The sequence below is a fragment of the Panthera tigris genome, chromosome A3 (genome assembly GCF_018350195.1).
Source record: "Panthera tigris isolate Pti1 chromosome A3, P.tigris_Pti1_mat1.1, whole genome shotgun sequence".
Lineage (NCBI taxonomy): Eukaryota > Metazoa > Chordata > Mammalia > Carnivora > Felidae > Panthera > Panthera tigris.
This window is the reverse complement of record NC_056662.1, coordinates 61,327,060-61,339,420: the sequence shown is the minus strand read 5'-3', so window position 1 is coordinate 61,339,420 and position 12,361 is coordinate 61,327,060. Positions and strand designations below refer to the sequence as shown.

General features: G+C 43.7%; 1 protein-coding gene across 3 annotated transcripts in view; it reads left to right on the top strand.

Annotated features, from left to right (window-relative positions):
* The window catches only part of VWA3B (von Willebrand factor A domain containing 3B), a 204,806-nt gene that overhangs the window by 33,487 nt on the left and 158,958 nt on the right, over positions 1-12,361 (top strand). For all 3 annotated transcript variants that reach the window (XM_042981227.1, XM_042981228.1, XM_042981229.1), the window contains exons 6-7: positions 703-872; positions 6,965-7,080. In XM_042981227.1, coding sequence (XP_042837161.1) covers positions 703-872; positions 6,965-7,080 — 286 coding nt within the window. The remainder of the gene's footprint in view (positions 1-702; positions 873-6,964; positions 7,081-12,361) is intronic.

Sequence of the window (12,361 nt, the reverse complement as noted above, 5' to 3'; positions counted from 1 at the left end):
TGTGCCTCTAAATTAAGCAGGGAGCACTTTGGGATTGTCTCCTACCTAGATGAGGTATACATCTCCCATATCCCTAGCTGAAAGTTGGGGTGTGTGTGTGGTGGGGCTCCTGACATGAGTTTGTTCATTCTCTCATTCTCGTCATGGCCTGGCATGGTGGTGACAGTCAAGGCCCAGTGCTGCATGAAGTCAGGACAGTCTCACCTCCCAGGCATGTGTTTCCTTGTGAGATGAGAGCAGAGCATGAACCCAGTGGGAATATGCCCTCCTTCCCCCATTCTGCCTCAGACTGAGGATAGATGAGTTTGTAGAGTTCTGGCACCACCATGGGAGATGGTTAATAAGCTTCCTGCCCACAGCGGCTGTGCCAACACTTCCTTCATGTTGAAAACAGCCACTCCTGACCTGTCGACTGTATCCGGGGGCTTAGTGGAAGCTATTTTCCCCATTGGCCAATCATATCCTTCCCATGCAATATCTGAGACCGTGAGGACTGCCAATAGACCTTCTTGGCACCAGGCCTTGAATAGTTCACTTCCTGACTTCAGCCTCTAAATGTCCTCACAAAACATGGAATAGTGCTGTTATTCCTGCTGTCCCCCACTGTCCCAAGGCAGTTTTGTAGAAAATATATTGCCAGTGAGTTTAGTACAAGGCTGGGGCACGTCAGGGAGATAAATTGTCAGTACTACTGTCTTGCAGATGGAATCCATTTACTACTTTGTGGTGGGAGACATTCCTGAGCAAACCAAGGAGCTTCTCCTTCAGAAGGCTTTGGAGATCCCATGTCCTGTCTGCACAGTGTCCTTCAATGCCAGAGGAGAAGGCACTATAGCGTTCTTAAAGGATCTGAGTGCCAAGACCCACAGCAGGTAGGCAGAAAACATGCTCTTGAGTGACAGTGGGTGAGCTGCCTACTTCTGCAAGGTCAGCAGTGGTTTTCCTAACTGGTTTGTTCCTATGTTCTCCTCTTTCCAGTGGTCTTTAGTCTTCGTGGCCTTTTCTTTTCTACCCTATATTAATATCTTGCCTTGTTATTGCTTTGACATCAGGGGTCCTTGCTGCCCCTGGAAAGACTGCTCCTTCCAAGGCTAGCTAATTCCTAGGGAGCATAAATGACCCAGGAGTGCACTTTTGTATGTAGGTTAACTGATCCAGAGCCCGCTGTGATGCCTACGGGCACTCACACTCAATACTGCAAGCCAGGCCAGGTAGCAGACAACTTGGGGTAGCTCCTATACCCCAGAACCCACTGAAATTATTCAGCCAGCCAATCCTAAACCTGCTTCCTCTCCCTCACCCATTCCATCCTCCTGCAAAATCCACAATAAAGACTCTTGCTCATGTTTTCTTCTTGTTCTCTCAAGCCTCCTGACTGTCCCTGGTGCTGCCCTGTGTGGCCCTGTGTGGTGTGGTGTGCTGTGTCCCCTCATCTTGGGAACTGAGTAGTCAGTTTTGGTTGCCATAATAAATACCACAGACTGGGTGGCTTGAACAACAGAAATTTGTTTCTCACACTTGTGGAGGCTGGAAAGTTCAAGATCAAGGTGCTGGCTGATTCAGTTTCTGGTGAGAGCTCTCTTCCTGGCTTGTAGACAGCTGCTTTCTTAACTATATCCTCTCATGGGAGGGAATGAGGGTAGGAAGGATGAAGGGAAAAAGAGAGAGAGAGAGGGGAGAGAGAGACAGACAGACAGACAGACAGGGAGAAAGAAGGCAGGAGCATGCCTGTAAGCTCTCTGGCGTATCTTCTTAAAAGGAGATTAATCTCACTGGATCAGGACCTTCTGACCTCATTTAACTTTAATTACCTCCTAAGGCTCTATTTCCAAATATGGTCAAATACAGTTACATTGGGGGTTAAGGCTTCAACATATGAATTTAGGGGGCGGAGGATGCAATTCAGTCTATAGCAGGGACTGTGAATAGCAAACTGTATTTTCAGTGGCAGCTAAACTGATCTAATGGCCTCATCATACCTGAATAATAAAAGGGCCTACATTCTAAAACATACCCACCACCTTGTCTGTGTGCATAGGTTTAGGTCCCTTGTGGAGGGAGAGCAGCTACCTATGTGGTTATAAGGAGAATGACTGAGTCCTTTCCTAAGTTAGCCTGTCTGAAATGGGTACAATTCCTGCCCTTGAGCATTTGTTCCCAAATTTAATTGCTCATCGTATTTGACTGAGGAGCTTGTTAATAATTCAGAGGTCAAGCCATAACCAGTAAATAAATCGAATTAGTAATAAAAAATCTCCCAAAAAAAACAAGAGTCCAGGGTCAGATGGCTTTCCAGGGGAATTCTACCAAACATTTAAGGAAGAGTTAATGCCTATTCTCTTGAAGCTGTTCCAAAAAATAGAAATGGAAGGAAAACTTCCAAACTCTTTCTATGAAGCCAGCATTACCTTGATTCTAAAACCAGATGGAGACCCCACTAAAAAGGAGAACTATAGACCAATTTCCCTGATGAACATGGATGCAAAAATCCTCAACAAGATATTTGCCAACTGTATCCAACAATACATAAAAAAAATTGTTCACCATGACCAAGTAGGATTTATACCTGGGATGCAGGGCTGGTTCAATATCCAGAAAACAATCAGTGTGATTCATCACATCAATAAAAGAAAGGACAAGAACTATATGATCCTCTCAGTAGATGCAGAGAACGCATTTGACAAAATACAGCATCCTTTCTTGATAAAAACCCTCAAGAAAGTAGGGATAGAAGGATCATACCTTGAGGTAATAAAAGCCATATACAAAAGACCCAATGCTAATATCATCCTCAATGGGGAAAAACTGAGAGCTTTCCCCCTAAGGTCAGGAACAAGACAGGGATGTCCACTCTTGCCACTGTTTTTCAACATAGTATTGGAAGCCTTAGCCTCTGCAATCAGACAACACAAACAAATAAAAGGCATCCAAATAGGCTAGGAGGAGGTCAAACTTTCACTTTTCGCAGATGACATGATACTCTATATGGAAAACCCAAAAGATTCCACCAAAACACTGCTAGAACTGATTCATGAATTCAGGAAAGTTGCAGGATATAAAATCAGTACACAGAAATCAGTTTCATCCCTATACATCAACAATGAAGCAACAGAAAGAGAAATCAAGGAATCAATCCCATTTACAATTCCACCAAAAGCCATAAAATACCTAGGAGTAAATCTAACCAAAGAGGTAAAAAATCTATACACTGAAAACTATAGAAAGCTCATGAAAGAAATTGAAGAAGACACAAAGAAATGGAAAAAGATTCCATGCTCCTGGATAGGAAGAATAAATATTGTTAAAATGTTGATACTACCCAAAGCAATCTATATATTCAATGCAATCCCTATCAAAATAACACCAGCATTCTTCACAGAGCTAGAACAGATAATCCTAAAATTTGTATGGAACCAGAAAAGACCCCAAATAGCCAAAGCAATCCTGAAAAAGAAAACCAAAGCAGGAGGCATCACAATCCCGGACTTCAAGCTATACTTCAAAGTTGTAATCATCAAGACAGTATGGTATTGGCACAAGAACAGACAATCAGATCAATGGAACAGAATAAAGAACCCAGAAATGGACACACAAACGTATGGCCAACCAATCTTTGACAAAGCAGGACAGAAATCCAATGGAATAAAGTGGTGCTGGGAAAACTGGACAACGACATGCAGAAGAATGAACCTGGACCACTTTCTTACACCATACACAAAAATAAACTCAAAATGGATGAAAGACCTAAATGTAAGACAAGAACCCATAAAAATCCTCGAGGAGAAAGCAGGCAAAAACCTCTTTGATCTTGGCCACAGCAACTTCTTACTCAACACGTTTCCAGAGACAAGGGAAACAAAAGCAAAAATGAACTACTGGGACCTCATCAAAATAAAAAGTTTCTGCACGGTGAAGGAAACAATCAGCAAAACTAAAAGGCAACCGATGGAATGGGAAAAGATATTTGCAAACAACATATCAGATAAAGGGTTAGTATCCAAAATCTATAAAGAACTTCTCAAACTCCACACCCAAAAAACAAATAATCCAGTGAAGAAATGGGCAAAAGACATGAATAGACACTTCTCCAAAGAAGACATCCAGATGGCCAACTGACACATGAAAAAATGCTCAACATCACTCATCATCAGGGAAATACAAATCAAAGCCACCACAATGAGATACCACCTTACACCTGTCAGAATGGCTAGCATTAACAACTCAGGCAACAACAGATGTTGGCAAGAATGTGGAGAAAGAGGATTTCTTTTGCACTGCTGGTGCGAATGCAAGCTGGTGCAGCCACTCTGGAAAACAGGATGGAGGTTCCTCAAAAAATTAAAAATAGAACTACCCTATGACCCAGCAATTGCACTACTAGGTATTTATCCAAGGGATACAAGGATGCTGTTCCGAAGGGACACATGCACCCCCATGTTTATAGCAGCACTATCAACAATAGCCAAAGTATGGAAAGAGCCCAAATGTCCATTGAGGAATGAATGGATAGAGAAGATGAGGTATATATATACAATGGAGTATAACTCGGCAATCAAAAAGAATGAAATCTTGCCATTTGCAACTACATGGATGGAACTAGATAGTATTATGCTAAGTGAAATTAGAGAAAGACAAATATATGACTTCACTCATATGAGGACTTTAAGATACAAAGCAGATGAACATAAGGGAAGGGAAGCAAAAATAATACAAAAATAGGGAGGGGAACAAAACAGAAGAGACTCTTAAATATGGAGAACAAACTAGGGTTACTGGGGGGGTTGTGGGAGGGGGGATGGGCTAAATGGGTAAGGGGCACTAAGGAATCTACTCCTGAAATCATTGTTGCACTATATGCTAACTAATTTGGATGTAAATTTAAAAAAATAAAATAATAATTCAGAGGTCAAGGGCTTCACCTTACAGGCTGATACTTCTACATAATAGAGGAGATCCTGGAGATATGCATTTAATCATTCACTTTGAATAAGAGCTGCCTAGGGAGTTTGATTAAAATGCAAATATCTTGGCCACAGCCCCAGAGATCCTGATTTGTGAGCTCTAGGGAGGGCCAAGAATATTCATTCTTAACCAGACCCCTGGTGACTCTGAGGACCACTGCTCTGGCTTCTTTAGGGCCCTTTGACAATCTTTTAACATTAGGTGCTTCAATTTTGGGTTCCTAACCACCTCCCCCCAATAAAGAGGGGGCGCACTGTCCTACTTTTGCTAGTAGAGAGAGTAAAAGTGAATTGGCAGGACCATCTGTCTTGCTAGTCCTCTGCTTAATTCATGTAGGGCACTTTCTGTGGGCAGGTGAGGGGTTAGGGCATAATTTAACATGGGAGAAGCTGCAGTTTAGGCTGAGCACCATCAAGTGAGTTTTGCAGAAGAGGATGACACACAGACATGCTTTTCTGTCTCTGTTTTGGCCCTCGTGGATGAGCCTGACCCACAACCAGCAGTGCTCCTGCCTGCTCTGCCCCCAGCCAGACCGCTGTGTCTCTTGCTTGGCCTCTGCACACCTTTGGTTTTTGAGTTCTAGCTGTGGTGCAGATTGTATGGACTATAAAGGGCATGCCCTGAGCTGCTCAGGCTTGCAAGGAGGCTGGACTCTTGGTTCCCTTGTGCCCGAGTCTGTGTCTAAACAGAGCCACCCAGCTGCAAAGCATGTTTTGCTTTCTTGCACAAATGAGGTTGTATTAGCCAGAGGAAATGTCTGCCCTGTTCTCTTTTATAATCTGGAGAACAGGTCCTGGGCACCGAAGTCCTGGACACTCAGAGTGTGGGACCTGGTAGGACAAACCTCAGCCCTCCCCATTCTGCTGGGTAAGGAGGTCACAGGACAAAAGCAGCTGGCCATTTCCGCTCTGGTGGAAGCACCTGCGGGAGGCAGGAGTGGCCAGGTTAAGGGTCCATTGTCCTCATGAGGGGCTATTGGAACAAGGCTGGCTTGTTTAGTGCCATCAAGTCATTGTTCTAGTCTTACCTGAAACCCTTTAGAAATAAATAGGGCTGAGGCTTCCCGTGGCCCAGGAGAAGCCCCCACATCTCTTCTATCACCCATGCATCTGTCTGTCCATCTCAACTCGTGCTTCAGGATTCTCTTCGTGCTCAGTAACAGGCCGAAGTGGAACTTTAAGGGGCTGGAGGAGCATTACCCAGAAATCTTCTGATAATCTGAAAGAAATTACCTGCTATCACTGACTTTTTGGATTCCAGATAATTGGTGTCATGGGTGTGCTTAGCCTATCATTTTGTAGATTACCCCAGTGCTTCTTGAGCTTTATCATGCACACGAATCCCCTAGGGATCTTATTAAAGTGCTTATTCTGACTCAGCAGATCCAGGTAGGGCCCAGGAATGTGCATCTCTAACTAGTTGCCAGTGCTGTTGCTGCTCCTGGGACCACATTTTGAGGAGTCAGGCCTTAAAAACTAGTCCACACAAGAATTTTTTTCATTAGTGCTTCTGCTTACACTCAAGGGAAGTTTGTGTTTGCCAAGTTAAAGTTGACTGAAGCCCTTTGGCAATTGACAGTTGAGCCAATGGTGCTTGTTGTCGCCAGCTTTCAACACTGAACCCACAGGGCCACAGGCACTGTTGGGGCCTCATTAGACTGTTGGCTTGTCAACACTGTGTTGACATGATTTAACCTGGGAACAGAAGATAAATAAAGCAGAAGGTATCATTTTTCCAGGGTCAATAAATACAATTTGGTTGGCCTAATTACCCTCTAATGAGGAGAAGAGTCATCTGTTAAAATCCCAATACATTTGCAGCTCTCTCTTCTCTTTTGCCTCCCTGTCTTTTGTTTGGGGGAATTGATCAGGTACACGGAAAAGCAGTGAAACATCTAAGATGCTCAGTACCACAGCAGAGCAAGTTCATAGTCCTGGGAGAATGAATAGACATACACAAATACCACGATTAGCCTAATGTTGCAAATTTCTTCATGTTTCAGATTCCATGCCTTTGCAGAGAGAACAGAGTGTGTGGAATTTCCTGCATCTGCCTTAAAGGATGGTGACAGTGTAAATACTTGGAATTCAAGGAAACTGAAAGGAAAACCCCCTCCAGGTACCTGGGATAGAAAAAACAGCAACAACAATAAACAACAACAACACAGTGTGGTTTATATCTTAACTTCAGATTTTCTGTATGCTTGGGAAATAAAGCACCACGTAGGGACCAATGGTATCCTTTTTATTATTTATATGGTCCAGGGGAAGTTCATGATGGTAATGATGAATTTATCAGCTCAGCAACCAGGCATAAGTTTGTTACCCAGGGAAGTGGCCTAAGTAGTATGTGTTGAACTAATATGAGAACCTTCTGGAGATGTAGTCCTGGTGTGTCAGTGCTGGACTTAGTTCCTGGTAAGGCAGAGCTCCTGTGCTGTGCCCAGGTTAGCTGGATGCTGTGGTGAGGATCCCTGCAGTTCTTGGGAGTTTTCTGCTGCCCAGCCTGTCAGTGACAGCAGGGCTTGTAGATTCATGTGCAGGCCTCTTATGAGGGCCAGGCATGCACAGGAACCTTTGTGGAGGCAGAGTGAACCTCCCCCTTCATTCAAAGAGTGTCATCAGAGATTTAACGGGCATGGGGAAGGAGGTCACAAAATCAGTGAGAAATAGGTTCAGAAAAAATGGTACTAGAAGGTTACTCAGAAAGCCAAGAGATGGGACTTTCTTTGGAGCTGCTGACATTGCAAAGTGCCAAAGACACCGAGTGAGCTCTGCTGAGAAAAGCAAGGAAGGAAGGGATTGAGAGGTGATGCGCCATGGTGCCGTTGGAGGTCTGAAAAAGGCCCATCGCCCCCTCCACCCTCCTACATTTGAAGTTATTGGCAGAGATTTCTAGCTTCAGTATAAGGCAAGAACTACTCTCTGGGAGAAGAGAAGAAGCTGCAGGACACATCTGCGTGACAGGTTTCTTTGTTTATATAACAGTACTGCACCTGAGGAGGACACAGTTGCGTAAAGGGACAGGTGGTCAGGTGGAGGCGAAGGAGAGGGGTCAAATCACAAAGCCTGTCCCTGACACATACTTTGTGGATTCAGATTCTCAGTGTCCCACAGGAGCAGGGAAGAGTTTCCACTAGGTCTCATTGGCGGCCCTGATTTAGGTAACTTATGCCCTTGTTCTGTTGGTGAAGTGGGTTTCTTCAGAGAGTTTGAGAAAATGTCAATTGTCAAGGAAGATTAATGCTAATCTAGCAAAAACAGTTAATTCAGGATGTATGCCATGCCTACTGAAAGTATTTTACAAGATTAAGCCTAGTGGGCAATATTTCAATCAGGGTAAAGAATGTGAGATGTCCCAGTTCCCCAAGGCATGCCAATTTCTGTAAAGGGGTTTAATTTTGGCTTATGTGTTCCTTGGCAACTTAGTTATAAAGGGAAACCTATCTGGCTGCATAGCTTACATTTGTAGCAACTACCATCATCCCAAACCTGTGAATCATGCAAATTAAATTATAGATTAAAACATTTTCTTGGAATGAAGTGCTCAGACTGTGGCCTGCCATTCAGATGCCATTTCAGCGATCCCACATTCTGAATCTGAGGAGAGAGCCCGAATCCTAAATCTGCAATCTTGTCTCCTCTATCCGTCACAGTGTCCCAGAAATGCCAACATTGCATTTCTCCTATTCAAAAACTGCCCAGAAATCCTTTGACACAGTCTTTTGGTTTGGAAAATAAGTGGTTTCCAATCTGACCCAAGGCCTCAGAGGCAGATGTTCAGGCCTTCCTGCTCAGTTCCCTTTCCCTATTTCCCACTATCGAGGTCAAGCATTTATCAGTATGAGTTTGCCTGGGCCCCTCTCCAGGCTGGGGAGAGAGGATGCCTCCTCAGGAGTTCATTGTGCCACCTGTTGTATAGAAAGAAGAGACTGTCAATTGAAGGGTTAGAGGGACACTGCTCAGAGAACTGACCTGGAAGAGATTTCCTGCTGTTACCGACTCTCTGGGTTCCAGATAATTGGCATGACTTACCATTACCCCGTGCACTATACGAATGCAGAAAAACTGTAGTCAAGATAAAGAATCATTTTAAAAATTGTAGTAACATATATGTAACATAAAATTTGTCATCTTAACTTTTTTTTAAGTGTACCGTTCAGGAGTGCTACGTGCACTCACATTGCTGGGCAGCCAATCTCCAAGGCTCTTCTCATCTGCAAAGCTGTACCCATTAAAACAGCAAATCCCCATTTCCCCGCCTCCAGCCCCTGGCATCTGCCATTCTACTTTCTGTCTCTGAATTTGGCTACTTTAGATACCTCATGTAAGTGGGATCATACAGTATCATTTTGTGTCTGGCTTATTTTACTTTAACCTATGTCCTTAAAGTTCATCCATGTTGTAGCATGCATCAGAATTTCCTCCCTTTTGAAAGCTGAATAATCTTCTCTTGCATGTATAGACCACATTTTTTTTTATCCATTTATCCATTGATGGACACTCAGGCTGTTTCCGCCTTTCGGCTACCGTGCATGATGCTGCTGTGAACACACATATACAACTATCCCTTTGAGACTCTGCTTTCAATTATTTGGGGTATATACCCCACTCATCATGTATGGTAATTCTATTTTTAACTTTTGTGGAATCTCCACCTTGTTCACTATAGTGGCTGCTCTGTTTTACACTCCCACCGACAGTGCATAGGTTTTCCACTTCCTCACTAATACGTGTTATTTTCTGGTTTTTGGCTTGTTTACTTTTTGGTTTTGGTTTATAGCTATCCTAGGTGTGAAGTGGTATCTTGTGGTTTTGATTTGCATTTTCCTATTGATCGGTGATATTGAGCATCTTTTCATGTGCTTAATACAATAGTGCAGTGTTTTAAAAGTTCAAAGTTAGTGCAAAAAATCCAGCAATGATTTGTTAGGTCATACGGTAGCCTAAGGTAAAGGGAAAAAGTGTGTGCCTCTATACACATTTTATTTGTTTGTTTATTTATTTAAATGTTTATTTTTGAGAGAAAGATAGAGTGTGAGTTGGGGAAGGGCAGAGAGGGAGGCACAGAATCCAAAGCAGGCTCTAGACTCTGAGCTGTCAACACAGAGCCTGATGCAGGGCTTTAACTCATGAACCACAAGACCATGACCTGAGCTGAAGTTGTATGGTTAACCTACTGAGCCACCCAGGTGCCCCATGTACATGTTTTAATTTATTATTTTTAATGATTGTTTCTTGGTTATTAAAGTAGTTGAAAAATATTGAAGAATTGAAACATAGGTGTATTGAAATGACATTATTTAAAATTTTTTTTTAACGTTTATTTATTTTTGAGACAGAGAGAGACAGAGCATGAACAGGGGAGGGGCAGAGAGAGAAGGAGACACAGAATCTGAAACAGGCTGCAGGCTCTGAGCGGTCAGCACAGAGCCCAATGCGGGGCTCGAACTCACGGGCCAGGAGATCATGACCTGAGCCGGTCGGACGCTTAACCGACAAAGCCACCCAGGTGCCCCAAAATGACATTATTTTAAATTTAAGTGTTTTGGGAGTTCATTCATAGCTTTTGCTGAAGTTTTATATTCATCAAGCATGGTACTGTTCACTTGGCTCTGCCCCACCTTGTAACCTCACTTTTGCACAAGACCCCTACTTTCTGTCTGAGGCCCCTGTCTCAATGTTTGTTGCCTTCTTAGAGCAACACATATTTGCTCTCAGTTGAGTCCTCAAAGATACCTCTCCCCTGCCTTTGCTTGGGTTTCTCTGTCCCCTCAGTATATATGTTACCTTTCTGAGGACTCTTTCCTGATGATCCTCTCCATTCTGTTCTCTCAGATTGCTTATAAGGCATCTATCTGCTTGTGGCCTATGAGTCACTGACAGGACAGCATCTTTTAGTCATAGTTGGGAAGGGTCCAGAAACCAGGGCAGACAAGAATCTCTCTTCACAAACTCTGATGTGCAAGATAGATCAGTTAAAAATTTCATAATGATTTTTTATTACCACCTCACTCTCATTTTTTCACACATTAGGGGAAAATGTGCTTTCCCCTCACTGTGGGCATCTCTGGAAACCACAAGCACAGAGTAATGACAAAGGGAAAGAGTGTGTGTGTGTGTGTGTGTGTGTGTGTGTGTGTGTGTGTGTGTAGGGTACAGTAGTCATATTGCAAAGGTCATGACATGACCTTGGCTATCCACATTTCCTGAAGCAAATCTCCATGTTTTAAGAAAGGAATGGTTTGTCACCTGCAAAAGGGTGGGGCTAGGTCACTGGCCAGCATTGGTAGTATTTGGCTCTCAGGACATTGGTAGTATTTGGCTGGGTGGATTATAATCTCAGGCTCCCATGAGTTGGGTGTGGAAACTTGGGCGCTGCGTGGACTTCTTACCTTTCACTTCCAGCGATGACTTCCTGTCTTAGAAAGTCTGCTTCCTCCCAGTCCAGGCTCCATCCTACATAGGAATGCTCCATGACCTTTGAATGAGCTCTCCTCATTGCAGAGAACAGGATTTTTGGTTTAGATTTAGGAATTATGGGAGATTTAATCTGGCAGATGATGCCGACCTAAAGCTTTAGGTCTGTGCATTGTCACAGCAATCTTCCTCCTTGGCTTTCTGCCCAGAGTTGGCTGGGTGCCTGCTTATGTTTACAGTTATGGGGCATAGAACAGCCAGCACTCTTCTCTCCTGTGTTTCTCTTCATGTGGTGTCCTTGCCTCTTTCTCTCTTTGTTCTGGGCTTGACAGTCTGCTGGAGAGGAAGAGGGGTACTAACAGAGCCTAATTACTGTGGGACCAGAGTGATGCTACCTTCTAGAGTTCTTCTGAGCCACCCAGCCCCCTGCAACTTGACTTCCCTCCCAGTTAATGAGTATGGATTCTCTTCATGGTCTTTGTATATCATGAAATATTCATCTCATCCATAAGCAAAATAAAACAGGTATTTGAGCTTCCCTGAACTCTAGGCATTTTTTGAAGAAAAGATTCCTCTCCAGGACTGGGCAATACTTTCATTGTTCTTGCCTGGGCCAGGCTTCCCCCTTCCCAACATTCTCCTGGCATGCGCACCAGGCCATCTCTTTGACGGCAGGTCAAGGTGTGGGTTGGATTGCAGGTAGCAGAGTCTCCTTGTCTTGGTGGTTGGCTTTTATGAAATCTGTGGAATTTAGCTTCCTAACCTCCTAAACATGACAGCCAGGGCTTGACAGCAGTGACAGGCTTCATCTGCCCTGGCTGGTAGGGCTTCAGCTGGTGCTGCTGAAATAGTTCTTCTTTCTTCAGAATCTGAAATAGAGGCCTGAAAAATCATCATCCATGTCCCTGTTTCTGGGCATTCTAGGGAAACTAATTGTCTAAGCAAACTCCAAGTGGCCTTTTAGCCGACTACTTCGTATC